We start from the raw sequence: 26,631 nt of genomic DNA, 5'->3' as shown, positions 1-26,631 counted from the left end.
CTGAAACAGAAAAACGCACTTAAATACTGTCTGCGCGTACTGGGTGTCCAGCACGCTAGTTTCAACTTCAGCGTTCCCAACTTTTTTCTGACTCATTAAAATCCCGAGCCCTCCCTTTCATGTGTGTGTGTGTGGGGGGGCTTGTTTAGGACTATGAAGCTGGTAAAGGGCTTTGCAGAACAGTGAGCACTGTGGGGTGCTGAGAGCCCCAGAGCAGCATGAGTGCCCAAGAAGGTGCTCATAAGAGTTAGCTGGGTCCTGGCCTGAAGTGTTAGTCTCAGGTAGGGGTGGTCAGGCAGACAAGCAAGAGACTCAGGAGGAACTCAGGGGGCCTTGGAGCATGAAGGAGTCAGCCTGACTGTCCTCCTCTTCCTGCCCTATTTTTAGCTGCATGAGTACAGGACACACTCGGGTGTCCTGGATAGGAAAGTGGTAAAGAGGCCAGGTAAGTGACGAGCCAAGTGCAGGTTCTGCCTACCTCAATCTGCCAAGCTCTTCAGATCCTTTCTTTCCCAGGCCAGAAACACCGCATGTGATGGGTGTTTGCTGAAATGAGTATGTGTGTGACAGCGTGTGCTGCGGACCGGGAGGGCTCCCCCTCCTGCACTTAGAGAAGGGGCAGGGCCGGAGTACAGCCCAACCCCTAACAGCAAAGGGATATGCAACATCTGACCCAGTTATGGATCAGAAATCAAGCAAGCTGAAACTCGGGGAGACGATGATCATTTCACCAGCCAAACAGACAGCAAGGTATATCCTTAAGGGTCATCCTTTTCCTTGGGCTTTTATTGTAGGATGCAGTCAGGCACCAGGGCCGGGCCCCCTTTAGTCTGCAGAGTGGCCATAAGGTCACCTACGGGACCCTGCTTATTCCCCAGGTCAGGAGCCAGCCCCGTGAACTTCACCACAACAGCCTCCCATGACAGCATCCGGTGGGAGAAGGTGCCAAGGGCCGATTGAAAGAGGGGGAGGCTCTGGTCCCTGACAAGAGACAGGACAGGGATGACCAGGTCTGAAACATGGGCGCTGGGAGGGGCAGGGCTTGGGAAAATGGAAGGAGTGGGGAATTAAGAAAACAAAAATCTGGGGCGCCTGGGTGGCTCACTCACTTAAATGACTGACTCTTGGTTTCAGATCTCAGGGTCATGAGATCGAGCCCCGCATCAGGCTCTGTGCTTAGTGTGAAGTCCGCTTGGGACTCTCTCTCCCTCTCTCTCTGCTCCCCCCCAACCCGCACTCTCTCTCCTTTAAAATAAATAGGTCTTTAAAAAAGAAAAGAATACAAAAATCTAGAGGTCTTCATCATTTTGTAGATTAGATCCAAAGAAGATAAGAAAAAGAAAAATCTAGCCACAGCCTTATCTTGTGAGAGGTGGAAATGCAATCCTACAACACTGGGATTTCACATGGATCCCAGCTTAGTGACCCAAATCAGTGGCAACCTTGGGAGGGTCCATACTTATCACAAGGTACCAGCATTGAGTCTTGAGAGCTTTCCATCCTCCTTGATGTCGAGAAACCCTCTGAGAGTGAACTGGATTTTTTTCAAACAAGTGAAACTACTAGGAGGGAAGTTGGTAGAGTAAGGTTTGTGATCACGCTACGGCATAGGGCTTCTGCACCAAAAAAAAGAAAAGAAAAAGATGTCACTGCACATCTCTTTTGGATTTGATGAACAGGAGCCAGGACTGTTCTCTCAGGGGTTAGGTCAAATGGCTCCAAAGGTGCTTCCCTTCCAGGGAGTAAGTTCCTTGGCCGGGACCTTTGTCGGGCACGTCAGCGACTGGCACAGGGCCTGGGGTCTAGTAGGCCGTCCCCGCGTTAACGCCTGAGCAACTCAGCTCAGTAAAGTACGTGCCAGGGTCTTCCCGAGACGCCACCTCCCCTGGCAGATGTTGAGGCACCTTCTAGGCATCGGGCCCCTCTGAGCCAAGCTCTGGGCCTCAATGGCACAAAACCAAAGCCTGCTTTTGGCAGGAGCTTTCCATTTTGTTTCTTCACGTGGCCCGGCTCGCAGTGCTGTTTGTCATGGGTGTAAGCCGTACCAGGGTCCCCGACACTGCACTGTGCAGGGTGCTTTAAGGTGTTCCCTGAGAGACTTCTGTGATAAAAGTTTGGGAACCACTACCGATCACAGTTCCTTCCTGTGGGGATTCCCAATGACACCAACACGTTAAAGGCTCTGAAGAGTCCTGCAGTGAACAGGGCTACTTCTTGGTGGGTCCCAAACTCAAACAAATTTCTTCACGGAGAAACTCATCGGAGGTTCTTCATATATCCACCTCAAAAGAGGGGATATGAATCTAGCCGTCTTCCTATCTCAGCCATGGAACCGTGTTTTTTGGTGGAATACCTCTTCAGTTTCATCACTTAGGTTCTGCTAAACACAGAGCAATGCTGACCCACAGTGCCTTGACCCATGACTTAAGACCAACAAATCGGGAATGCCTGGGTGGCTCAGTTGGTTAAGCATTTGACTCTTGATTTTGGCTCAGGTCATGATCTCGGCTCGGGTCATGATCTCAGGGTCCTGAGATCGAGCCCCGTGTCAGGCTCCATGCTCAGTGTGGAGTCTACTTGCAATTTTTTTCTCCCTCCCTCTTCCTCCATTTCTGCTCCTCACCGCGCCCCCCCCCCCCGCCGTGCTCCCTCTCTTTCTCAAATAAATGAAAGCTTAAAAAAAAAAAAGACCAACAAATCACAAGGGCGCTTGCTCTCTGCTCTTCCACACACTTTTCAGTTACACCCCGCCCCCAACTGTAGGACTCAAGCACCTGTAACTTCTCCCTTCATCTGCCCTATTCCTTTATTGGTCTCTGGGCTGTGTGTCCCCAACATCAGTGGACATCTCAGTGGGGCAAAAGCCATGCCCCGTGTTGCTCATTTCACGTCTCACCTCTCCCATACCTTCCAGCAGTGCTGTGCTGGGCACGGGGGGAGATTCCAACTTGACGCCCTTAAATGTTATCATTTAGATGTCACGGAAGGGGCAAGTACCACAGTACCATGGGGGCAAAGACGATGGCTGGGAGGGGGCTGCCCTGACTGCCTCAGTTTCCATGCGGTAACGCTTCCACCTACCATGTGTCGCGGGGTTAGTTTGAATGCTGGCTAAACGCTTTAGATGCAGTGTCAATCCTCACAGCAGCCCCAAGAGCTGGGGCTGGAGAATGGAGCAAGGCCCAGATCGTCCTGGCCACTGAGAGGACGAGCGGACGGCGTCCCGTTCCTTGGGAAGAGCTCCGGAGAGAGGCCAGCCGGGAAGCAGAGCCAGGCGCACACAGATCTGGGGAAGGAACTGTCTGGTGGCCAGGCCCAAGCTTGTTCCAGATGTTGCCTTTTCCTTTTAAGTACGACAGATGATTGGGCTCTGGACCCAAGAGGAGAAACGGAGGCCAGCTTCACGTTGTAGAGCAAGATGCAAGGCTACCAGCTCCTCCTGACATCTACCCCGGCCTGGAGCCGGCCATAAGGAGGAGGACCCTTGTGGTCCCTCACCCCTGAAAACATGCTCTACACGGCAGAGTGGGGGCGGGGGAGTCACTGGGCTCTGACGGCCCCTGGCTCAGACACTCTTAATGCTGGTGCGGCCTCAGCTCTCGCATGCTCGGCTCCTGGCTAACTGAAAAAATCCTTCGGGAAGATGTCCACGCGTGTGCCAGGTGCTCAGGATAGAAGGGGCCGCCGGCGTCAGACGCAGGAGTGTGGTAACGGGGTGTCCTGGTGCGGAGGCTAGCGCAGGTTAGGAGGAGGAGGAGGAAAGTGCCGCTTGAAACAAACCGGAGAGCAGGCGCTGAAGCCACCAAGGCATTCTGCAGGGGTGTGGGGAGGTTCGCTGGGTTCTGAGCAGCTGAAGGATGACACGCGGTGGGGGGGCAGTGACAGCCCCTGTCACCACCCCTAAGGAAAGTAACCTCAGCCGTCAGAGCAGGGGCACTAGGGACTTCCTCCTCTCTCTGCCTTAACCCCCTGCTAAGGGTCAGATTTGGGCACTTATACTGCGTGCACGTGGGATAAGCCCTTCCCCTGCGTCCCCTCACTGCAGTCTCTACAACCCTGCGGGACCGTCGCTGCTAGCCCCCTTGTACAGATCATCAAACCGCAGCCCAGAAATGTGAGCGACCAGCCTGAGGCCACAATTATGAAACTGTGGACACCTAGGTCCACATCTTAACTGTCCAGCTCTGCTGCCTGTACCTGACGTCCGCCGGACATTGTGGCATCCCATCTGGTCCCCAGCGCTGGCCACCAGGAGACATCAGCTCCCTGGTCCACGGCCACCTAGTCCCAGCAGGACCCTGGTAGCTCAGCCTGCCTATTAGCAACCACATCCAGACCCCTCGTCTCTCCGCTGGGCTGCTGAAGGCAGGAGGCCTGGCCCCGCCATGTCGAAGGGCATCACCAGCACACCTCCATCACCAGGCCTGCAACTCTGTGCACCGCCTGGGAGAGTCTGAACACATCCCTCGACAGGGCCCTTCAGGTGACAGCTAGACACACCGGCGAGCTTTGGTTAAAAAGCCCCCTCTGCCTAACACAGACCTACGGCACCGCCTTCTCCTTGCCTCTACCTGTCTCTGGACAGAAAGCTCTCTGGGGGGAGGAAAGGTGTTGCTCTGGCTTCTGTCCCAGATACATGTTCAGTGAGGACCTGCTGAATGGCTTACTTCCCTCACATGCCTCGCGCCAGAGCACCATGTCTGGGCCACATCGCTGTCGAGGCCCTGAGCTGCTCGAGGGCTGGCACTCGGGCTGCGTCCTCGTTCCCTATCTTCCCCGAGCTCTGGGAAGAGGCTGGAACCCAGCAGGCACCTGGAGCACAGGGGTGGGGGTGACACAGCCCCACTGCCAGCTCTCACAGGGCTGACTAGCCCCACCTCCTTCTTCAGGTCGCAGCTGAGAGCACCTCCCCACAGAAGCTTCTCCAGGCGCTCAGGCGCCCGGGCCACTGCTTCGGCTGGTTCATGCTCTCCATGGTGTCTCTCACAGTCAGTAACCATCGGGGTTGGTTGGTTCTTTCTCCCAGACTGGACCATGAGCAGCACAGAACAGAGACCACTTCTGTCGCAATCATTACTGTGTTCTCATACAGAGCCTAGCACGGTGCCTGGTACACAGCAGGTGCTCAATAGTTTGTGGAATGAATGAAAAAGTGTCTTCGGGGAAGCGAAATCAAAGAGCAGAGCAGAAAGAGGGCCTGTCCACCTTCCCTTCTCACTCATGGAGCAAAACCAAAGTTCTGAGTGGGCAAACACTCAGAACTTCCAAATAGTCACATGTTGCCACATCTCAGCCCAAGGTGGTTAGGGCTGGTCAGTCACTGTGGGCACGCAGGGCTGTTCTGAGGGGTGGAACGGAGCAGGGCCTTCACCGGATATGGCTCCAGAGCTCAGCTACTACCCCATCTGGCAACAGGGCACAAGTGACCACAACATGACTGAGCACAGCACTAATGTCTCAGGATGTCTCCTGACGTGTCCATCATGTGGGCTGGGCTCCATGGTGGGGACAGGCATAGGGCAATGGTCAACCCAATGACATAGCACTGCATGCGGACAGAAAAAATGGCTCAGATTTGGCTAACTATAGCTCCACTGGAAGGACCTGGTAAAACTTCAAAATATACATTATTCTTAATACACAGGAGTTAACACGGCTGACACCTGAGTAAAACTTTGCCTTGAGCTACTAGTCCAGCACTAGTGATGGGCTGCCCTGACCATTCCCACAATCCTCCGTGACCACGACCACACACCCATGAGAGCTGGGGAGAGGCACAAGGGGTGTGGGCGCAAAGAGAATCAAAGTCCATGAGAATGGGCCCGCTGACCCCAAACTCATGAGCACCGTGCTCAGTTCCAGAGCCAGCCAGGCACAGACAAGGAAAACGTCCAGATTTTCTGTGCAGCACACATAGCAACTGCCTCAGATATGTTGGAGCAATGGTATCCCCTCACCCCTGCCCCACACCCTGCAAACTGAGAAACAGAAGCTTGATGGAAGAAATGAAACCGATTTTGTACTTGACCTAATGATAGTGTCTGCGGACATCCCAGTGAGAGGGACATCACGGCATTCGGGAACCGGGAATCACGGCCTGACTGGGTATGCCCAGCACATCAGCTTCCCCATCACGCTCAAACAAAACCCTCTGGCTATCACAGCAGCCTGAAGTTGGAGCACGGGCTGTTGTCAACATTTGAGTTGTAAGGAAATTGGGGTCCAGAGAGGTTAAGTGAATCACTCAAAGTCACACAGCATGTAAACTGCCAAGCCAGAACGAAACAATGTCCTCTGCTTCGTGTCTAGTAACTCCTCCCCTGACTGCCAATGTTCTACCTGGCTTTCCTGGGTATGTCACAAGCTCTGGGCCTCATCCACAGAATGAGAAGAATCATGCCTAGCTCATGCTACCAGGTATGCCACCTCCAAGAGTCTCTGAGAAGCAGAGGGTTAAATGTCCCACAAGTGTGAATGCCTCCCAACTATAACCCATCAATGACTTTTCGGGCCTAGGTGCTTTCAAAAGAACACAACAACTTTATATCCCTCATGACCGTGTTCTTTATGGAACCCTTGGTCTTGCCTCACTGAGAGACTTGGGAGAGCAAGAAGTGATCCAGCTCTCCTGCTGCCTATTATTACTTTGGAAGAGGCAGCTTGTCTTGCTGAGTCTCCCTGTCTGGCTGTAGGAGAGGTGGCTGCAAGAATCGAGGGTGCCCTTCCTGCCGCAGACCCTGATGGTTCACGGAGCAGTAAGAGGTAAAAGCATTACAATAGGCCAACAGGATCTGGGTCCCTTCTCAACTCCTTACTGGCCATATGTGGCCCCAGGCAAGGTCTCTTACACTTTGAGGCTCGTTTTCGCATCACTACAAATGGGGGTGATATCCCTGCCCAGCTGGCTTCCCACAGTGGTCATGGAGCCACCAGAGAGACCAGTAAGATTATTTCCAGGAAAAGGACCAACCCCCCCCTCTCCCCCAGAGAGATAGCTGGTTTTGAGACTGGGGCTGGGGAAATTCAGGGTGAGACCAGGACATCTTGTTGTGGGGGAAAGCAAGATAATGTGTAAGAATGGAAGAGGCCATCACAAAGGACATCAGAACCAGCTTGAATGTCAAGTGTGAGACAATCTGAGCACCATACTGAGTAATGATGTGACAGCGTATAACCCATTAAATTAAAGAAGTCCGTGAAGCAACATTGTGAGTACAAAAAACAGGAAGAGGGGAAGGGCAGAAGCAAAGTAGTTCTTTACAGAAGAGTGCCAACTAATACATGCAGAAGAAATGACAGAAACAGAAAAATCACTCTTTTATAACCACTACCGTAGTAACAGATTCAGGTAAGATCACATAGGAATGCCAAAGCCACGGGGGAAGACTGTGCTTCAGGCTGTGCAGAAGTCCAGCAGACACCTCCTGAACCGTATGACCCCAGTGAATCACCAGTGGCAGCACAAACCCACGTCAGGCGCCTCCTAGCATGATCCTCGACGAGGACGCAACGGCACTTGTGCAATCCCCCTGCCAAAACATTTAACCCGAACCCAAGCAGGAGACCAGCCCAGACTGAAGGGCATTCCGCAACACAACTGGCTGCCCTCTCCAAAAACGTCCATGTCGTGGAAGACTTTTAAAAAATTAAAAAACAGGGGCGCCTGGGTGGCACAGCGGTTAAGCGTCTGCCTTCGGCTCAGGGCGTGATCCCGGCATTACGGGATCGAGCCCCACGTCAGGCTCCTCCACTATGAGCCTGCTTCTTCCTCTCCCACTCCCCCTGCTTGTGTTCCCTCTCTCACTGGCTGTCTCTATCTCTGTCAAATAAATAAATAACTTCTTTAAAAAAAAATAAAAAATAAAATAAAAAATAAAAAAAAATTAAAAAACAAAAAACCAACCTGAGGAATTGTTTCAAGACTAAAGAAACCTGACAACTAAAGGAAACGCAGGATCCTGAAACAGAACCTGGATCAGGAAAGAATACCAAAAAAAACTGTAATTGTCCCCCATTATTGGGACAATTAAAGCAATCTCCACGTGGACTGAACAGCCCAAAACAAATGTATAAATGTGCACACCTATGCACACGCACATACACAGCCAAGGTGGGGGGAGAAAAAGGCAGCGGGGCAGAAAGTTAACAACCGGGGCACCCGGTTGGTTTTCTGGACTGACCCAGAAAATGTTCATCGTACGACTGGTGTAACTTCTGGGCGGGTTTGAAAAGTTTCCAAAGAAAAGCAAGCGCACGGGTCGGGTCAGTCCCCGGAAGGTGTCCGCTCCGCCACGACGTGAGCACGGCGGTGTCCCCGGGGGCTCGGGCGTACTCACCCGTCAGGTACTCCAGGACGGCGGCCATGTACACGGGCGCCCCCACTCCAATCCTGTACTTGGGGTGGCCCTTCTTGATGTAGCGCAGCATCCGCCCCACGGGGAAGATGACTCCCGCCTTGGCGGACCGGGAGGTTTTGGTGGACTTCTTCTTCCCGCCCCGGCTCGACATGGCGGCGGCCTGGAGGTGAACCAGCAAGCACACTGTGGAGGCGAGAGGCACAGGGTCAGGGTCACCGGGACGGCGCCTCCCCCGCCCCCCCCCCCCAGCCCCTAGAAGGAAGGCCACCGCCTGCCGCCACTGAGCCCTCCGAGCCCGGCTGATGCCCTCGGCTGGAGCACTTCGGCCCCTGAAGAGAGAACGGCGATGCTTTTCACACTTTATACCGTAACACCAGTTTCGGCGGCCACTTCCACTTGGACGTACTCTGACAATGAGTGCTCTTGAGTGCCTTGCCTTTATGCCACAGGATGTAAAAGAAAACGGGATTTCTTGGCTACGTCCTATACACTTGTTTAATAATTGCACTTTCACACCCTTGAGACCGGGGCGGATGAATGTGCTGAAGGCTTCACGAAAGAAAACTATGTCACCTGGCCCTGGAATGATGTAAGGCCTGATACCTAGGCCCTCTGCTGAAAGCAGCGTCTCTACCTCAGGGTCGTTTCTGGGGGGGGGGGGGGGGGGGGGGCAAGAACAGCTCACAGGAGTTCCGCAGACAGCCGGGCTGCAATCACAGGCCCTCAGAACATTTCCAGTCTGCGAGCTGGGCCTGTCCTTAGAGGAGACGCAGAAGTGCTTGTCTTTCCCTGCTCTTCCTCCCCAACCCCATCCAAAATGCCACTCAAGTCCAGAGGAGGCTCCACCTCCAACAGCTCTTGGAAGGCCTCTCCTGTCCACCCCGACCGTGACTGAATCCAGGTCATCACCAACCAACCGATCACAAACACCTCCTGAAGAGATCTCCCCACCGCCGGCCCTACTCTCCAATCCACCTGCCCTCCGAGGGCAGTACATACAAGTCTGAATACTCAACAGCCCTGGTCGTAAAGCTCTCTGTGGCTGCCACAGTTCCTGAGGAAAAATCGAGATGTTTGGCCTGTCATGGGATGTCCGAGAAAAATAGGCCTGGCACATCCAGCCAGCTTCACCCCATACCTCCGGTGGTCCAAACTCAGACACAGGGGGAGTCACACGCGGTTCCCCGCAAATGCCCTCCTCTGCAGGGGCTGTGGCCTTTGCCCAGGACCACCACTACCCCTCACACTTGTGTTCTGCCCTCTGCCAACCCTTCTCTGAGTCCTCAGATACAGCACCTCCATCCTCTGGGCTCCCTCGCACTTATGCCATGATGACGTTCATATGCCCCTGTCTCTCCCATCAGAACGCAGGCTCTCAGAGAGCCGCCCCTGTCTGTACTTCGAGCAGGGCACCCCGAAAGTCTACATGTTTGCTAAGAGCATTCAAGTCATTCATGCATTCACTTCAGGAACTGTGCTGGGGAACGGAGACAGCAGGGCACAAGGCAGATGGGATCTCTGTTCTCCCAGAGCTGGTGAGGAAGAGAGAGAAGAAATACCCTACCGTCATTTAAATGATCATCACGAAAGGCAGTGGGGGTGCTGGAGAGGGGCTGTGAAGAGGCCTCAGCCTATCCTTGAGCACCAGGCAAGCATTTCCTGGAGAACATCTATGTTCAACCACTGAACCAAATGGGCAGGTCTCCCATTTACTGGTAAACTGAGGTCGGGCTGTGTGGTGTGAGGCTACTCCAGCTCCAACAAGCCATGCCTCTATGCCAGCGGAGGCCACAGAGTTAGGAGTCCTTGTTACAGTGACGCCCAACCCTATATCTGGAACACACCGTGGTCCATTCCTAACATCGGCGCGACCCCTAAGATCATCTCAAATTGTCTGCCTGACACAGATGGCCGAAACAGCAGAGAGCAGAATTCTTGGGCACTCTAACAGAATTAAGGTGGCTCTGGATGGATGTTGGGGGGTGGGGGTAGGGTGGCTACTGACAACCATGATAAGAATCTTAACATTTCTCATCAAGAGGCATCAAGCCTTAATTGATCACTGTGTGCTAAAGAGAGTCCCAGAAGGGCGTGAGTTTCTCTGAAACAATTAAATGGCTCCATTTCTTTCTGTGATGAGCTCCATTCTGAAAGATTCTCTGCAAACAGGTGCCCACGCTGACTCTGAGCAGGAAATGGTATACGTACATATGTGTGCATGAGCATGAATGCAGGGAAAGCTGTCACTGGGCTTCCCAGCGGTCTTTTGCTTTACTACATACGTGTTTCACAGACCAACGCAATGCCTCTGGACTAGGAGTTTTCAGATCTGAACATTTCCCCTCCTTCAGCAGGAGAGGCCCACGGTCAGTGATGATGAATGCAGCTCAGCCCCGTTTCTCACTGGAGCCCAGGCGTCAACTCCCATCTCCAGGCAGAGCCGTCTGGGTATGTTTGGCGCTGCCTCTGTGGGAATTGGGCGATGTCCTGCCCCAGAGAGGAGCCATTCACATTCAGGGACCTGACAGGCCCTAGAGATGCTCGTTCCCTCAAGGTGATGCTCCTGGTGCGTCCCTTCCACTCCAGCCTTTATGTGGACACGCCGGGGACTCCCAGGTGCACACCTGGCATGGAGGCCCAGAGCTCTGTTCTGCCTGCCTGTGTAAGGACCCACTTGCAAGTCCCATGGACACCTGGAGCTCCCTCCTCTGGGTTGCTCAGCCACAGCAGTGACGACCTCACGCACCAAGCCACCAAGCAGCTGTGAACCTGGGCCCTACTTCTCTGCCTACCTTCACAGTGCCCAGCCATTAGCCAAGCTCTGTTGAACCCACCTCGTAACTTCTCAAGCCTCTTCCCTTCTCTTTGTCCTCCCTGCCTTGGTTCAGCTCTCTCTCCTTCTCACCTGCCGTCCTCAGTTCCGGTCTCTCTCCATGGATGCCAGAGGATGTGTGCTCCCTGGATGGTTCCTCATCACCCCCAGCCAGCCACAAACAGCATCCTTCACCTACTTCCACAGCATGGCCTCCTGCCGCCCCTGACTTCCTGCCCTGCAATGCCCAGTCCAGAATGTCTCTCCTGCCTCAGACACCCTTTGTCCTCTTGCCAGCCTGCAGAACTGGGTCTCATGAGATCCCTGTCCTCGGACCCGACCACGGACTGGCGTCACCCACTGCTCCATGTTCCCAAAGCACGCATTCTGGCACAGATCTGTGCGCCTGCCTCCCTGGCCTGACTGCACGGCAAGCTACTTGATGCCAGGCTGTGGTGGGCTCATCCCCGAGGTCCTGCGTCCCAGGCAGGACCGTCGTCAAGGATCCTCGGGTGCCATATCATGCCGAGAGGAGAACATCTTCACACCTGATCTTCAGTCAGGCCCCACATCTTCATCCCCTGCCCTGGGGCTGGTCCTCACCCCTCCCCGTGTTCTTCCCGCACTTCTAACCATAGGTCCCCAAGCTACAGCCACAGCTTGGAAAGACTTCTGACAAAGCCATGCAGCCTCATGACATCCAGTGATGTGTGCTGACTTTAAAAATATCTTCCGGAAAGTCACCTTGTAGTGGGGCAGTCTCCAGATAAACCCAGGTCCATCGGATGTGCCAGGTCCATCCCACTCCTCAGGGGTCTACGGAAACATGGGTGGCCACGGCCAGGCACACACATCGGGGGAGAGCAGCCAGGATGGACGTGGCTGTTGAGCACTGCGGTTAATGACTTAAATTCCAAAGTCAGACTGGCCTCATTCAGGCTGTGGCTCGGCCGCTTATGGCCTATGTGTCATTGGGCGTGTGATATAAAGTTACCCTCGGAGATTTTATCGGCTGTCAAGCGGGGATGAAGACAGAATGGACCCCGAACCACTGGTGGGAGAACTGAACGGAAACATGCATATGCAGGGCCTGACAAGCACTCACTGAGCGAGTGCTCGGGAAAGTCAATAGAAGTAACAGCAACGTGTCTAATCTGAAAAGAGGCCCCCTCCTTGGACACTGATGTTGGTTATGTGTACTGGCAAGGACAGCACTCGCTGCACTAACAAACGAGTCCCTGCAGCGTATTTCTCCCTCGCGAAAGTCCAGAGTGGGTTTCCATGATTGGCTGGTGCTGCTCCACACGACTCATGAATCCAGACCCCTCCCATCCTTCAATGCACGACTCCCAGTGAGTGTTACCACAGAAGGGAAAAGGCCATGGAGGATAACACATGGACGCCTTCAAGGGCCAGGCCTAGAGGGCGGCACACCACTACTGACCATGATTCATGGACTAGAACTTGGTCATATGGCCACACCTAATTGCAAGAGAGGTTGAGAAATGTCCTTTAGCTATTTGGTCAGAGGAGAAAACAGCCAGTCTCTGTCACATAACAAACCAAGTTGAAAGCGGACCATGAAGCCAGGGTGTGAGCAGCCAACCAAAGGCTGTTGGGCCCTGTTTGACCCATGTCCTGCATCCAGCCTCTTCTGAGAGATGGACGGTCCTCCATCACAGAAAAAGTGGCTTCTAACACACTCGGCTTCTCTTCAAGGCACCGACGTTGCTCAGAAGAGAAAGAGCTGTACTATCTTGTAAACTGACAAAACCGTGTCCTTCCTTCCTGGATGATACTCCATTCAAGAAACCAGAAGTCCTCACCCCTAGACGGGGCCCCACGTGCTCTGAAGATAGGGGGGCTTCAGGCAACCTCGGCATCCACTCATCCCGGCACATTAGCTTGGCTGTTCTTTTTTACTGTTACCAGGCCAGGAAATGAAGATTCTGTGGTTGATCCTGAAGGGACCTCTGTGGTCTTTACCCCTGCAACTCCTCTGACTATGCATCAATCACAATAGACATGAACCTTGCTTGCAGAAACCCAAAGCTTACCCAGAGTCACACACCATCGGAGAGGGGCTGTATGGAGAAGTGAGCCAGGCTTGAGTGAGAGGCCAGCCTCTGACCACAGGCCTCCCAACAACCGAGATGGGACCAGGGCACGTGATCTGTGCTCATGGCACAGGACTAGGGAGAAGGCTGGCTGTGAGGATCCTGTGAATGAGATGGGACTTGAGAATGACAAGCCCTCTACTATAGAGGTAAGAGGGGCAAAAGGCTGTCCTACCTACCACCCCACCATTCCACTCCTCCCCAGCAGGGCACCCTAACGAGCTCCTCGCTGCATTACACACCACCTTCACCCCTACCTTCACTCTTCGGCACATGCCGCGATCTCAGTCTATAACACCCCCTCCAGCCCTGCCTGAGGTGATCCTACCTACTGGTCTGGTGATGCAGACCTACCACGTGGCCCCCTCCTCTGTGCTCCTGCTGCGGCTGCACCTTGTGCCCCCCAGCCACAGTCTAGTTTGGGACAGCCCTATGCCCGGACTCCAGCCTTGCACACAAGGCCCCACGGAACTCCAGCCCATCTCTCCCTATTTCCAGCAACAACGGCTCCACCAGGCCAAACTGCTCCTGTTTCCTCAGTGGACATTCCTGCTGTGGCCCCGGAGCTCAGCTACGAATCCCCTACAATGTTCCTGAGCCTGCCACCATTCTTTAATACACCCAATCACTTTTCTCAATCTTATAAAAAATGCTCTGCAAGGGCACCCGGGTGGCTCAGTTGGTCAAGCATCTGCCTTTGGCTCAGGTCATCATCTCAGGATCCTGGGATCGAGCCCCGCATTGGGCTCCCTGCTCATCAGACAGCCTGCTTCTCCTTCTCTATCTCTTGCTGCCTCTCTACCCTGCTTGTGCTCACTCTGTCTCTGTCTCTCTCTCTCTCAAATAAATAAATAAATACATAAAATCTTCATAAATAAGTAAAGTGCTCTGCAAATGCAGTTTCCAGCCCTTTCTTCTAACCTGATTGTTATTCTAGATCCAATTTATGTAAATATTCTGAAGCCGACCTCCTCACCCTTAGCGGTTGCCACACTCTATCATCACTGCCAGTTTCCTTGTCTGTCCTGATGGGATGCACCGGCCGGCTCTGCTCACCAGTGTGCCCCCACGCCCCCCCCCCACTCTGCCCGTTACCTGGTAGGCTCTCAAATGCTGGCTGGCTGGTGAGCGATTAGTTGGCATTTACAGTGGATGGGGTGCTCTTGATAAAGATGAGGGCAGCATTTCCAAAGCCCACAGGCCACAGGGCTCAGAGATGTGGCAAGTGGGACACCCGCCAGGGACCTTCAGTGAGACCATTCGTGGACACCTACCTGGCCAATCCCTGTGGAAGCTCAGACCCTCGAAATTCAGGGAGCTTGTGGAGCCAGCCACCTTAGGGATTCCCAGGAAGGGAATACCACAACTGCCCCGACAGCTACGGTGGGAGCCACGAAGAGGCCTTCCCACTCCCTGATAATTCTATGGCTCCGGCCGCCTCTCTTTTGCCACAAGACTAGCTCTCAGTAAAAGATGAACGCGACCAGAGAGAAATACTTACCTTTCTCACATCTGTAAGTGACTGACCTCCGCTAAGGCTATAGCATAGAAAACTCTTAATCAGGGCACTTACAAAACCACTGGAACCGGCGACTGTGAAGTCTTTTATTATCTAAGCAATGAATTCATGCCTATCGATCCCGAATGAAATATTGACCAGAACTGCTGGGGAGCTGCTAGTCAGCCGGCCCTCTCTCCAGCACCCGAGCATGGGGGACCGGAGCCATCAGTGGTTTAAGTCACTGTGGCCAAGAGAGGACCGCACCATCCACTCCCTGCAGCTGGATAAATGCCCACATGTCCACATGCATTTGTCACCTTCCCATCAACTCCAATCATGACAGCAAACCTGAGACACTTAATTCTGAAGCGTAGGACACTAATCCTGTTTCCAGCATTTTCTTCCATTTACTCCTATCATACCAGATGATTAACGGTGTCACTGCTGCCATGTCCCCAGAGGCATTCATCTACTACACAACTATCACTCACAGAGCTGGGGTGCAGAAACAGCACTCTGATTGGCTGAGAAGACAGACTGGTTCTGGTACTCTAGCCAATCAGGAAAAACATCTCTCTCCATTCATAAAACACTACATCATCAAGGGAGCCGGATGATTAGAGAACTTACAGTCCACCCTCAGTGAACCAAGCCATTACAAACAAGGAGAGAAGGACAAATTGAGATAATAAATAAATCCTAAACTGCAAATTTTGTTCCAGCACACGTATCTTCCTCGTGTGTGAGGTTTTCAGTGGTGGGGAGAAAACAGAAGCCAAATACAAGTGTTATTCAGGAAAGAGTTTACAGGAGGCTAGTCTGGGATTACAATTTCACCTCTGTAACCCCCCCTCCCCCCGCCAAGCTCGTGAGCCGCACTAAATGAATCGGCACTACGTTTCAGTAGCGAGGCACGGCCTTCCTGCTTTAAGAGGAAACTTTCCTTCACACCTCCTCTCTCTTTTAAAGGTTGTGCCAAACTCTAAGATAGCCATTTCAATGGAAGGCTATCAAAGGAAAAGTTTAAATGTGAGCTTCAGTAGAGGAGGACCCTGGTTGGTTGGGCTTGGCATCTAGAAGCCATACGGTATTTGTTGAATAGGTGTATTCCCGGTAAGAATAAAGAACATCTGGCCATGTCTCTCTTCTGCTCAGAGCCTTCAATGGCTTCTTCTAGCTTCACCTGACTCCCTCCAGGATTCAGCCATTCTGAGCCTCTGGTGGTTCCCCCATATGACCTCTATTCTCACTGTTCTAAGACTCAACACATGGGGTTCCCCAGGCCTTAAACACTTGTCTGCATCTGCCCTCCTCTGCCCAGCCAACTCTTACCTGGCCTTTCTGTACCCAGGAAGGGCTTGCTCCTGCTTATGTCACTGTTCTGGGGGCTACCATGGGAGCTACTGTGGCCTTCTGCACCAACCTTGCAACAGCCACTTGCCTGTCTTCTCCTTACATCACTTTCCCAAGGATGAGGACGGGGCATTTCTTGATCATGCTCCTGTCCCCACTGCCTGACTCAGAGTCGATTCTCAGGAATTATTTATGGAAAGACTGTAAGACACCAATCTGGCAGGCTTGATCCAAGCAAACGAGCTATACAACTCTTTGGAACCCACCTGGGCTCACTCATAAGAGCTGGGGTGGCCCCCAATGTACTTCTAAAACTGTAGAACATGGGGACGACCCATAGGACAGGTGTAGGGCCCCCCTCGCCCCTGCTCCTTCCCAGCATATGTGCCAAGAACGGAGCTCTGAAAAACCTAACACAAATCCAAAGTCACAACCCAACAAAAAGTAGAAGCCGCTGTAATTCTGGTCAATAGCACATATAAGTTCTTACTGTGTTTAGTCAGCTTGGGGTTTGCACTTTGGTTGATTTCAATAAATTGCCTTTAAATGGCTGGGGGCAGCATTAGCTCTGAAGGTATCAGAGGCAGGTCCCAGAATACATGTACTCCAAGCCTCTCTATGGGAAAGGGATAAGGGGTCTCAGAGTTCTGCTGTCACCAGAACTGGAAGAAATGGCAGACGGAGATGTACCACTCCCTGCGCCTGGCCCCTTTGGTATAGACCACGCCAGTGACTTAGGGCTGTGTGTCACAGTGTCACAAGGGATGTTCCAGACCACTCCTCATTCTAAAGGCCCTATCTCAAATAATTTTTCACTTAAACTCTTCCCTCCTTCTTAATGCCTTCATCTAGCAATCAGCATTAACAATGGTGACAGGCTAAAACAAAATAACAGAATGAAGAGATTTCCTGCTCTCCTCCTAAAATTAGAGGGGTAAGAATTTAAAGACTCAAGGGTTTTTGGGTTTTTTTTTTTAAGGAAAAAAATAAGGTTTTCAAGCATATTTATCCCCATCCTGGAGAAGCTCTTGTACAAGACGGGGATGATGATGCCCAGCTTTAGTCAGTTGTGTACAAGGGGTATAAATTCCAGTTGCAGGCATAAGGTGGCCATTTCAGGGCCCGCAACTCCTCTGAAGGCAGAGTGGTACACTAAAGGTGGCCTGCAGTAGGTGGATCCCACCGAACTTACAAGTAGAGTCTCCTACTCAAACCCAAAGCTGTTTGAAATTCCCCTAGTCTGCTAAGCAGGAAGCCTGGGACAAAGTACTTTGCCCCCTCTTTAACGGTAAAACCTCAAACCACAAAGGTGGAAGAAAAAGAGAAGCTAGCAGGAATGCCCCTCTAATTGTCTATTTTTATACGCTGTTTATTGGATCATTAAAATCTTACAAGGATTTCATGGTAATTGTAATTGCTGAATTCAAAGTTTGTCTTAGCTGCTTGTACAGACGTTTTTCAATTTCAAACTCAGCAATATTTCCCCCAACATCTTGTCTAAAAGCACCTTCCAATCTACTGACCAGATCCCTAGGTGATTCGTGGTCCCCGCAGGAGTGGAGGCGGGGCGCGCCACCCTGCACACCTGTTGTCAGGTGACACCGCCAGCAGCATCCAGCGCACTCACCTCCCCACTCCACCCCACCCCCAGCGAGTCCCTTCCCTCCCGGCCTTCTCCACCCTGGAAGCCTACAGCCTTCCGGAGTTACCTTTTAAAAAAACTCCCAGCCACAAAGCAAACAAAAGGCCCGTCTGAAGATGAACGAGGGCAACGGGGGGGGGGGGGTTCCCGGGGTTCCCGCGTCCCCTCGCCAGCCAGTCCCTGGACAACCCCCTCCCCGGCCCTGCCTGGCTCCGATCCCACGAGTATCCCCCAGCCGCCAACCCTCCCCTCTCCGCAGAAGCCGAGCCAGACGCCTACACCACCGCCACCTGGCTCTCGGGCCCGACTTATTGTGCGGGGGCCGGCAACTCGCGGGCCGGCGGGGGCCTCACCAAGTACAACTCCGCGCACCGCAGCTCCCGGTCGCCCAGGCCCAGGCTGCCCGGCCAGCGCTGCGGGGCCTCCCCGGGCCTCCGGCTCAGCCCGCCCGCCCGCCCCGGGAAGGGTCGCCGGGGGAGGGGCCCGCACTGTCGCCTTCCCACAAAAGCGCCCAGGCTCGAGCAGGAGGACGAGGTTTGGAGAGAAGTTGGCTTCCGGGTTTGCTGTTTGAACAAAACCAAAGAGAATCCCGCGCGGCCGGGCAGGGCCTGGGAGGGCGCCGTGCGCGAGCGAGGCCCCGCGTGGGCCACGCCGAGCGCGGCGACTGGAGCCCGGCCGAGCGCCGCCCGTGCGCGCCAGGCCGGGCCGCTCCCCGGGTCCCCGCGGCCGGAAGAGCCGGCGACCGGACCGGGCGGCGGGAGACCGGGCGCGCGGCGAGGGGGCCCGCGCGGCACTTACGGGGCGGCTCGGCGGCGGCGGTGGCGGCGGCGGCGGCAGCAGCTAGGTGTCCGGCCCGTGCCCTCTCGGCCGCTCGCGCCTTTTCTCTCCGCGCTCGTCGCTGGCCCGCCCGCCCGCCTCCTCGCTTCCCGCCCGCGCGCCGCGCGCTCGCCCCCTCCGCCCGGCTCCGCTGCCGAGTGAACTGGAACCAGTCGCCGCGGCCCCGGGATTCCCACAATGCACAGCGCGCCGCTCGTCACATCCCATGCCGTCCCCGCGCGTCCGGCCACCCCTCCCGCGCCACCCGGGCGCCCCGGCCTTGACCCCAGCCCCGCGGCTGCGCGCGCCACGGCCTCCGCGCTCCGCCGCCGGGACGTCGGTCTGTCTGTCTGCCGGCCGCCCCGAGGCCCTGCCCGCGGACACCCCGCCTCGAGGCTGGACGCCGAACGCAGGGTCGGGCCGAGCCCGGGCGCGCCCTGAGCCCAGTGCTCCCAAGGGGTCTGGCCCCCAGGCAGAGGTGCTTCTCCGGCGCGCGTCTCAGTCCGTCTCTCTCCAGCGACACTTATTGAGCACCTACTGTGTGCCTGAGCACGGCATTGTAGCTGACTCAACCCTAGAAGCCTTCCCGTTAATCCGGGGCGGGGGAGGCATCATTGCTGTTACCAGCAAGCAGTGCAAACCTCCCGCGCACCTCAGAACTTGCCGCTGTGTTTCGGTGCAAGCCCCGTCAAACCCTTTTCTGCTGCATGACTGACTACTGCACACCATGGGCTCCCCTGGGCTTCTTTATAGTGACTGGACCTGCTCTGTCCATGGAAGTGGTTCACTATCGGGCCCAAACTGGGATTTACGGACATCAAAAGTTATTATCACACATTTTTTTTAACCGCAGACAAGCAGAAAGAGAAGGAACCACTACAAAGCCCATCTATATATTGCTAAGTAGCTTTCTTGCCGGAAGGCGTTAGTGCCTCATCCAGGGTACCTAAATAGGGGCCTTCTCTCTACTTCGTTCCCTTTCTTGGCCAAATTGGATGGGCGAAGCCACCTCAGCACCCAGCTGTGGACCAAATTTAAATAATAATACACGCCCGGAAGAATTGCGAAGTTCAGTGTACCTTGCTCGAGGTGATGGGAAGAGATTAGGGAATTTATCCAAAACCACGCCGGCTCTCAGGCTGTCTCTATGGCGGCTGTGGTAACCTCCTCCGCTCGCCATGCTGCTTTCACACTTTAAAAATTTGCAGAGCAGGGGCGCCTGGGCAGCTCAGTGGGTTAAGCCTCCAACTCTTGATTTGGGGTCAGTTCATGATCTTGGAATGGTGAGATGGAGCCCTGCCTTGTGGGCTCTGCGCTGGATGTGGAGCCTGCTTAAGAGTCTTTACCTTTACCTCTGCCCCCCACCCCTGTGCTCTCTCTCTCTTGAAAAAAAAGTAAAAATTGAGATATAAACTGATATATAACAATATGTAAACTTAAGGAATGGGTTGCTAGATACATTTATATGTTGCAATATGATTACCTCTTCTATTACACCACATAATTATTTCTTTTTGTAGTAAGAACATACTCTCTAGTCCTTGACCACCTCAGAGACACTTCTGCCTCAGGGCCTTTGCACTTGTTATTCCTCATCTTGGAACACTCCCTGCCCCATCCTCATGGCTTGATCCTTCAGTTCCTTCAGGACTTTGCTCAAATGTCACCTTCTGGGGAATGAACCACGAGAGACTATGGACTCTGGGAAACAAATTGAGGGCTTCAGAGGGGAGGGGGGTGGGGGATTGGGATAGGCCGGTGATGGGTGTTAAGGAGGGCACGTATTGCATGGTGCACTGGGTGTTATACACAACTAATGAATCATCGAGCCTTACATCGGAAACCGGGATGTACTGTATGGTGACTAACATAACATAATAAAAAATTATTATAAAAAATAATAAATGTCACCTTCTCAGGGAAACCGTCTCTAAAATGTGAACCCCTCCCCCATCTTACACTCTCCCCTTCCCTGCCTTATTTTTCTCCACAGCATTTACACTATCTGACATGTCAACTCTTTAGTCTCTTGTCTTTGTTTCCCTCCTGCACTTCAAACTCCTAGAGGGCAGGGATTTTTTCCTGCTTTGTTCACTGTTTAATCTGCGTCACCCACATTGCTGTATGACACAAAGTATGACCTCAGTACTTAGTTGGATTAATGAATACATGAATGGCCTGTATTGGACAGTGCTTTGCAAACTTTTTGTTTCATTTTTTATTTTTCAACCCTGAGATCATGACCTGAGCTGAAATTAAGAGTCAGACACTTAATCGACTGAGCCACCAAGGTGCCCCGTATCTCAGTTTTTTAAAAAAGGAATAGCGAGTGTGAAGTTGGAGTGAAATGAGTGAGGGGGAGAGTATTAGGAGATGAAACTGGGGAAATGATGATTCTTTGGGTCTCTGATGAAAGCATTAAGGATGTGTGAGACTCCCTTAGGGAAGCTACAGAGGGGTGTCAGGGAAGGTGCGGAGACCACCTGCCATGTTGCTTTGTCCTTTCCTGGGTCCTTGGGCAGGCCCCTTAGTTTTGCAGGGGTCAGCCACCAGAAGGATGCCAGACTTTATGTACTCAATCAACAAACACTTGCTGAGCACCTGCTTTGTGCCAGGCCCATGCAAGACTCCTTCCCAGAGAAGGAAACCTAGGTATGTTGCCACACTATCCAGACCCTGGTCCAAAATGTAGGAGGTACTCCTAGAAACCTTAACAAGAGTCAACATTGGGGCTGAAGAGAAGGCCAGGCCTGTGTGGAGAGGGGAAGTCTTCTACAGCCTGCTTGTGTCCTGGCGGCAGACAGACCTGAGGCTTCTTCTTGCCCAGGTCCTCAGTGATGGCTAAGGCCAGATGCAGAGGATGACTGTCCAACAGATCCCAGGCTGCAACCCTAGGAGGCCAAGAAGTAACTCATTCACGTCCACCCCAGCATCGGTTCTGTCTCAGTGAAGAGCGTGTATGTCCCATAATTTATGATAATCCCATCACCCTCACCGCTGGCAGGCCGTGTCTCATACGTTTCTATTCCCATTTTACAGATAAGGACACTATAGATTCCAGAAGCCAAGAAATCTGCCTGTGACCACAGAGAGGGCAGGTACTGGGGTTCAAACCCGGGTTCACCCAGGACCTAAGTTTTTGTGACTCAGGCCTGAAGGACCCCTTCTGGGGGGTTTGGTTTCCTCTCTGTGCCTGACCAGGCTTCCACGTCCCTCAATGCAGAGTGGGTCTTTTTGTCCCCACTCAGTCCCACACCACCATCCACGGGTTAGAGTCTATACCACCCCCCAAGAGGTGATCTCAGTGCCATGCTACCCCCAAAGCCGCTCTACAGTGCGTTGTTCTCATAGAACTCACTAGCAATATTGTCCCCCACAGCTGTTCAGGCATAGGCCCTCTCCTCCTCTGTCCAGAAAGCTCCACCTTTTCTCTCTTTCTTCTCTCCTTATTTTGTATGCCCTGTTCTTTCACCTCCTCGGTGACCTGTTCCCCCCACCTAATCTGGCTCAAGGGGGTTCACCAGCTCTTTTCCCTCCAATTGCAAAATAAGTGCATGTTTACCATGTGGAACTTTGAAAATAAAAATGCACAAAATATAAAAATCACCCTTGGTACACCAGTAGGAGAGAACCACCACTCCTTTTCCAACTCCTGTATCCATATCTACTTAATGTTAAACATATTTGGGTTTCTATTGCATTTATCGTTTGTCACCTGCTTTTCAAGCTTAATGGTCTTTTATGAACATTTTACCAGGTAGTTATTCTACAGCAGCAGTTCTCAAACTATTCAGATTCAAAACCCTTTTGTCCTCTTAAAAATTAATGAGGTCTCTGAAGAGCTTTAGTTTATGTAGGCTGTATCTATCAAAATTTGCTTTATTATAAATTAAAACAGGAAAAATTTAAATATGTATTAATTTATTCATTTTTAAATATATTAAAATATATAAATAATTTAAGTGTATGAAAAATGATCATATTCTCTAAACAAAAAAAAAGGAATAAGAGTAGCATTGTTTTGCAATGTTGCACATTTCTTTAATGTCTTGTTTAATAGAGGATAGCTAGATTCTGACAGCCCTTGTGTTCAATCAGCTGCTACATGTCTTGAAGTATACAAAAAAAAAAAAAAAATCCAGCCATACACAGATATGTATTTTGGGGAAAAATAGAGGATTTTAATAGATTCCTCAGATTCTTTTGCATGTTCTTCTTTGATATTACGCCAAAATTCAAGAAGTAGTAGTTTCTTAAAGGTTAATCTCAATGCAAAATCTGAAACTGATCAATAAACTTGGTAACATAAAAGTCCATTAATCTGTCTTTTATCTTGAATGATGTTTTAGCCATGCATGATTCGGTAAAATCACACACTGGTGATTTGGAAAAATAGTTGTTTCGACGGAGTTATATAGCTCTTCCAGTCTTCCAAATGGGAGCACCTTTCATTGTACAATATCAGAAAATCACATTCCTGGGGCGCCTGGGTGGCACAGCGGTTAAGCGTCTGCCTTTGGCTCAGGGTGTGATCCGGCGTTCTGGGATCGAGCCCCACATCAGGCTCCTCCACTATGAGCCTGCTTCTTCCTCTCCCACTCCCCCTGCTTGTGTTCCCTCTCTCACTGGCTGTCTCTATCTCTGTCGAATAAATAAATAAATAAATAAAAATCTTTAATAAAACAAAACAAAAGCAAAACAAACAAACAAAAAACCTGCATTGACATAAAGACAAATATGTTAACATTAGATATCAAGATTGTGCCTTATGGAGAATTCGGCCCTGCGCAAAACCAGGTGTGAATATCCATAGTTTGTCCGTCAGTCAGGCCCAACTTCTCCATCAGGAATATTGCTGAGGCTCAAAAGATTTCATGGGTCCACGGAAACATTTTCTTTTAAAATCAGAGAAAGAAAGTGCAAGTTAATTCTTTAAGATAGAAGAACATATTTTAATATATAATATTAATATATCTATCCTTATACCCATGTGGTCATAAAATATAATTTTTATATCTTTTTAAGGAGAAGGGTTCACAAAGGTAAAATTGCTGCAGACCTATGAAAGGGTAAATGAAGCCCTGAGGTCAGTCATTGTTTCAAATACAAATGGTGTTTGGTGTAAAAAACAGCTAGGTTAGCTCACAACTCAATCCCACAAAGGCTCTTCCTCAAGGCAACCGGCTTAGTTTGTAATACGGTAGAAGGGCTTTATCCATGCTTCTCATTTGGTCACCTAGAAAGGGTAGAAATGTGTCCTAAAGGATCAAGATTCAATTAATACTTTTTATTGCTTCATCAAGGACATTCTTAAGTGAAACCTTTTTTTTTTCCTGCAAGTGCTTGGCAGTGAAGAACAGAATGATTATGGGTGCAATTCGGCGCCCTTGCTGAACTCTACTAAGTCGCTAACAGTTCCACCCACTACTGTGTTTGCGTCACTGGCACAAAGATCAAGACAGTGAAATGTCTAAATAATGTCTTAGTACTTTGACTTTGCGGACCCCCTCGAAAGGGTGTCAGTGACCTTCGGGGCCCTGTAGACCCCATTTTCTGAACCGCTGTTCATAACATCTTGAGGCTGTCCCACTCTTGGTTTAACCATTTCCTTACTGGTCCTTCCCCCCCACCCCCCCACCCCGCCAGGCTGTTTGCAACTCTATTATAAAGACACAATGAATCGCCTTAGAGATACATCGTTGAGCACATCTGAGCGCTGAGGGTAAATTCTCACAAGAGCAACTGCTGGGTGCAGGAGCCACAGCCCAAAGTTTGAACAGCCTCCTGGGAAGGCAGGACAGGGTGTCCCAGCGGGCAGGCCTGAACATTCCTGCATTCCCCAGCACCTCTTTGCCCCACCCTGAGTGTTCTCCAAGACCTGCGATGATCTGAGAGTCAAACCGTGGGGGTCAATCTTCCCCTTGGCTTACCTTGATGTTGTTTGTGGAAGGGCAGAGAGCGAGTCTCCTCCAGTTAATTCCTAAGCTTTTGATCAACACATATCACAGGAAGAGGAGTGTGTGTGCACTCGAGGGAGTTGGTGGGGGGGGGGGTGGATTCCAGGAAAGAAAACCTCTGCTAAACCTCTCCCCCACCGTCGTCTGCCCCCACAAACGGACAGATGGGCTCTTTTCCATCGAACAGGTGTATTCGTCCTCTCTGCTGGCTGGAGCCTTTCTTCCTTGCTTGATTACTTCAGAGATAAGTTCTCTCTTTGATCTGCCATTGGCGGCAACATCTGACACTTTCCCTTGTTTTCAACAGCCTACACTCCATCTCCTCTTTGTTAAGCATTTAATGCCTTCTCCAAGGGGAGGACAGGCAAATATTTACCCTCAGTGAGGTATCAGAAAGGGGCTGAGGAAAACTGTCCTAGGGTGTATGTCAGAAGGAAGAGGGGCTGTATTCCCTCTTTCTGGACATCTCTAGATTTAATATCCTTTCCCTGAACTTAGTGCTGAATTGAAAATGCAGTGTGAAGAATTTAGACAACCTGTAGAGAGGTGATCTCCAAAGTGTGGTCCATGGACCACTGAGGGGTACCTGAGGCACTTTAACAGCGTCTGCGCATCAAAAGTACTTTCATAATAACGCTAAGGCCTTGGGGCGCCTGGGTGGCTCAGTCAGTTACCTGCCTTCCGCTCAGGTCATGATCCTAGGGTCCTGGGATCGAGCCCCACGTCGGTCTCCCTGCTCAGAGGGAGCCTGCTTCTCCCTCTCCCTCTGCTGCCTCTGCCCCTCTCCCCTGTTCATGTTCTCTCTCTCTCACTCTCAAATAAATAAATACAATCTTAAAAAAAATTAATGCTAAGGCCATACTTGCCTTTGCCACCATGTTGACCTTTGCACTGATGATACAAAAGCACTGGTGGGGAAACTGTTGGTGCCTCAGGAGGCATCAAGGTGGGGCCCCAAGCTGCTAGTAGTCATGGGATTCTTCAACACACACACACACACACACACACACACACACACGCACACAGAGCGACTAGTTTCACTTGATTAAAATTGTCCTGAATGAAGCAGATTGTAACATTTTTGTATCTGCCACCATGATTTGACAGCTTCCCAATACTTAAAAACTTTCTGATGAGATTGGTGATGGTATTAACAACACAATTTTTGTTGTGTTGTTATATCATAACAATTATATCATAAAATCTGCCAACATTTGGAAAGGTTTTCTATATGTTAGTGATATATGGTAGTACAACTTAGTGAACTCGTATTTTCCAAATGAGTAATGTATGACGCTCCAGCATCATGAGTAGGTTAAAAAGAAAATCCACTCCAAGCGCAAGAGAAACCAACGGCTTTAATGTCACAGAGATGAAAAGTTCACAGTTATGTTTTAATATGTTTTAATAATCTACGCAACTTTAAGAAACTTATCAAGTTTCGGTATAGAATCAGAGAACAATATCCGCAATTAGTTGAAAAGGTTATTGTAATATTCCTCCCTTGACTACACAAAAAATAAAATAAAACTTCCACATGGAAAAAAATCCCACACAAAGAAAGTCAAGAGACAAATGACGTGCTGGAAGAAAATATTGGAAAAATTTGACACGGATAAAAAGCATTGTTCCTGACTTAATCTGCTCGGCTGCCATAAGAAAATACCGTAGACAGGGTGGCTTAAAAAATAGAATTTCCTCCGAGCTCTAGAGGCTGTCAAATCCAAAATCAACGTTCTGGTTCAGTTCAGTTTCTCTCCCAAAGCAAAGCCACTTGCCCTCACCTGACCTTTCCTCTGTGCACCTGTCTATGGGGCCGGGGGTGCGGGTGGGGGTGGGGGGTACTCTCTGGTGTCTCCTATTGGATTAGGGCCCCATCCTTCCAATCTCATTTAATCTCCATTACCTCTTGAAGGCCCTATCCCCAAATACAGTCACATCAAGAGTTAGGGCTTCGATATGAACTATGAGTGGACATAATTCAACCCACAGCAGTCATATTTACCATTTATCTATATCTTTATCTATCTATATAGATATAGATACAGATCTATATGTATATGTGAAAATTGGGGG

General features: G+C 51.3%; 1 protein-coding gene across 4 annotated transcripts in view; it reads right to left on the bottom strand.

The window, feature by feature from the left end:
- Positions 1–18,787, bottom strand: part of MACROH2A1 (macroH2A.1 histone) — a 76,854-nt gene extending 58,067 nt beyond the window's left edge. For 3 of the 4 annotated variants that reach the window (XM_087862254.1, XM_045794653.2, XM_087862255.1), the window contains exons 1-2: positions 18,581–18,786; positions 8,337–8,540 (exon numbers count right to left, since the gene is read on the bottom strand). In XM_087862254.1, the coding sequence (XP_087718380.1) occupies positions 8,337–8,508 (172 nt within the window). In that variant the 5' untranslated portion in view covers positions 8,509–8,540; positions 18,581–18,786. Of the gene's footprint in view, positions 1–8,336; positions 8,541–18,580 lie in introns of all 4 variants that reach the window. The other variant, XM_045794652.2, reaches the window with a different exon arrangement.
- Between the last annotated feature and the right edge of the window lie 7,844 nt (positions 18,788–26,631).

Source organism: Ursus americanus, chromosome 5 (assembly GCF_024610735.1).
Source record: "Ursus americanus isolate L20-20 chromosome 5, mUrsAme1.1.p, whole genome shotgun sequence".
In the NCBI taxonomy this organism is placed as follows: domain Eukaryota; kingdom Metazoa; phylum Chordata; class Mammalia; order Carnivora; family Ursidae; genus Ursus; species Ursus americanus.
This window is presented reverse-complemented; position numbering and strand designations above follow the sequence as displayed.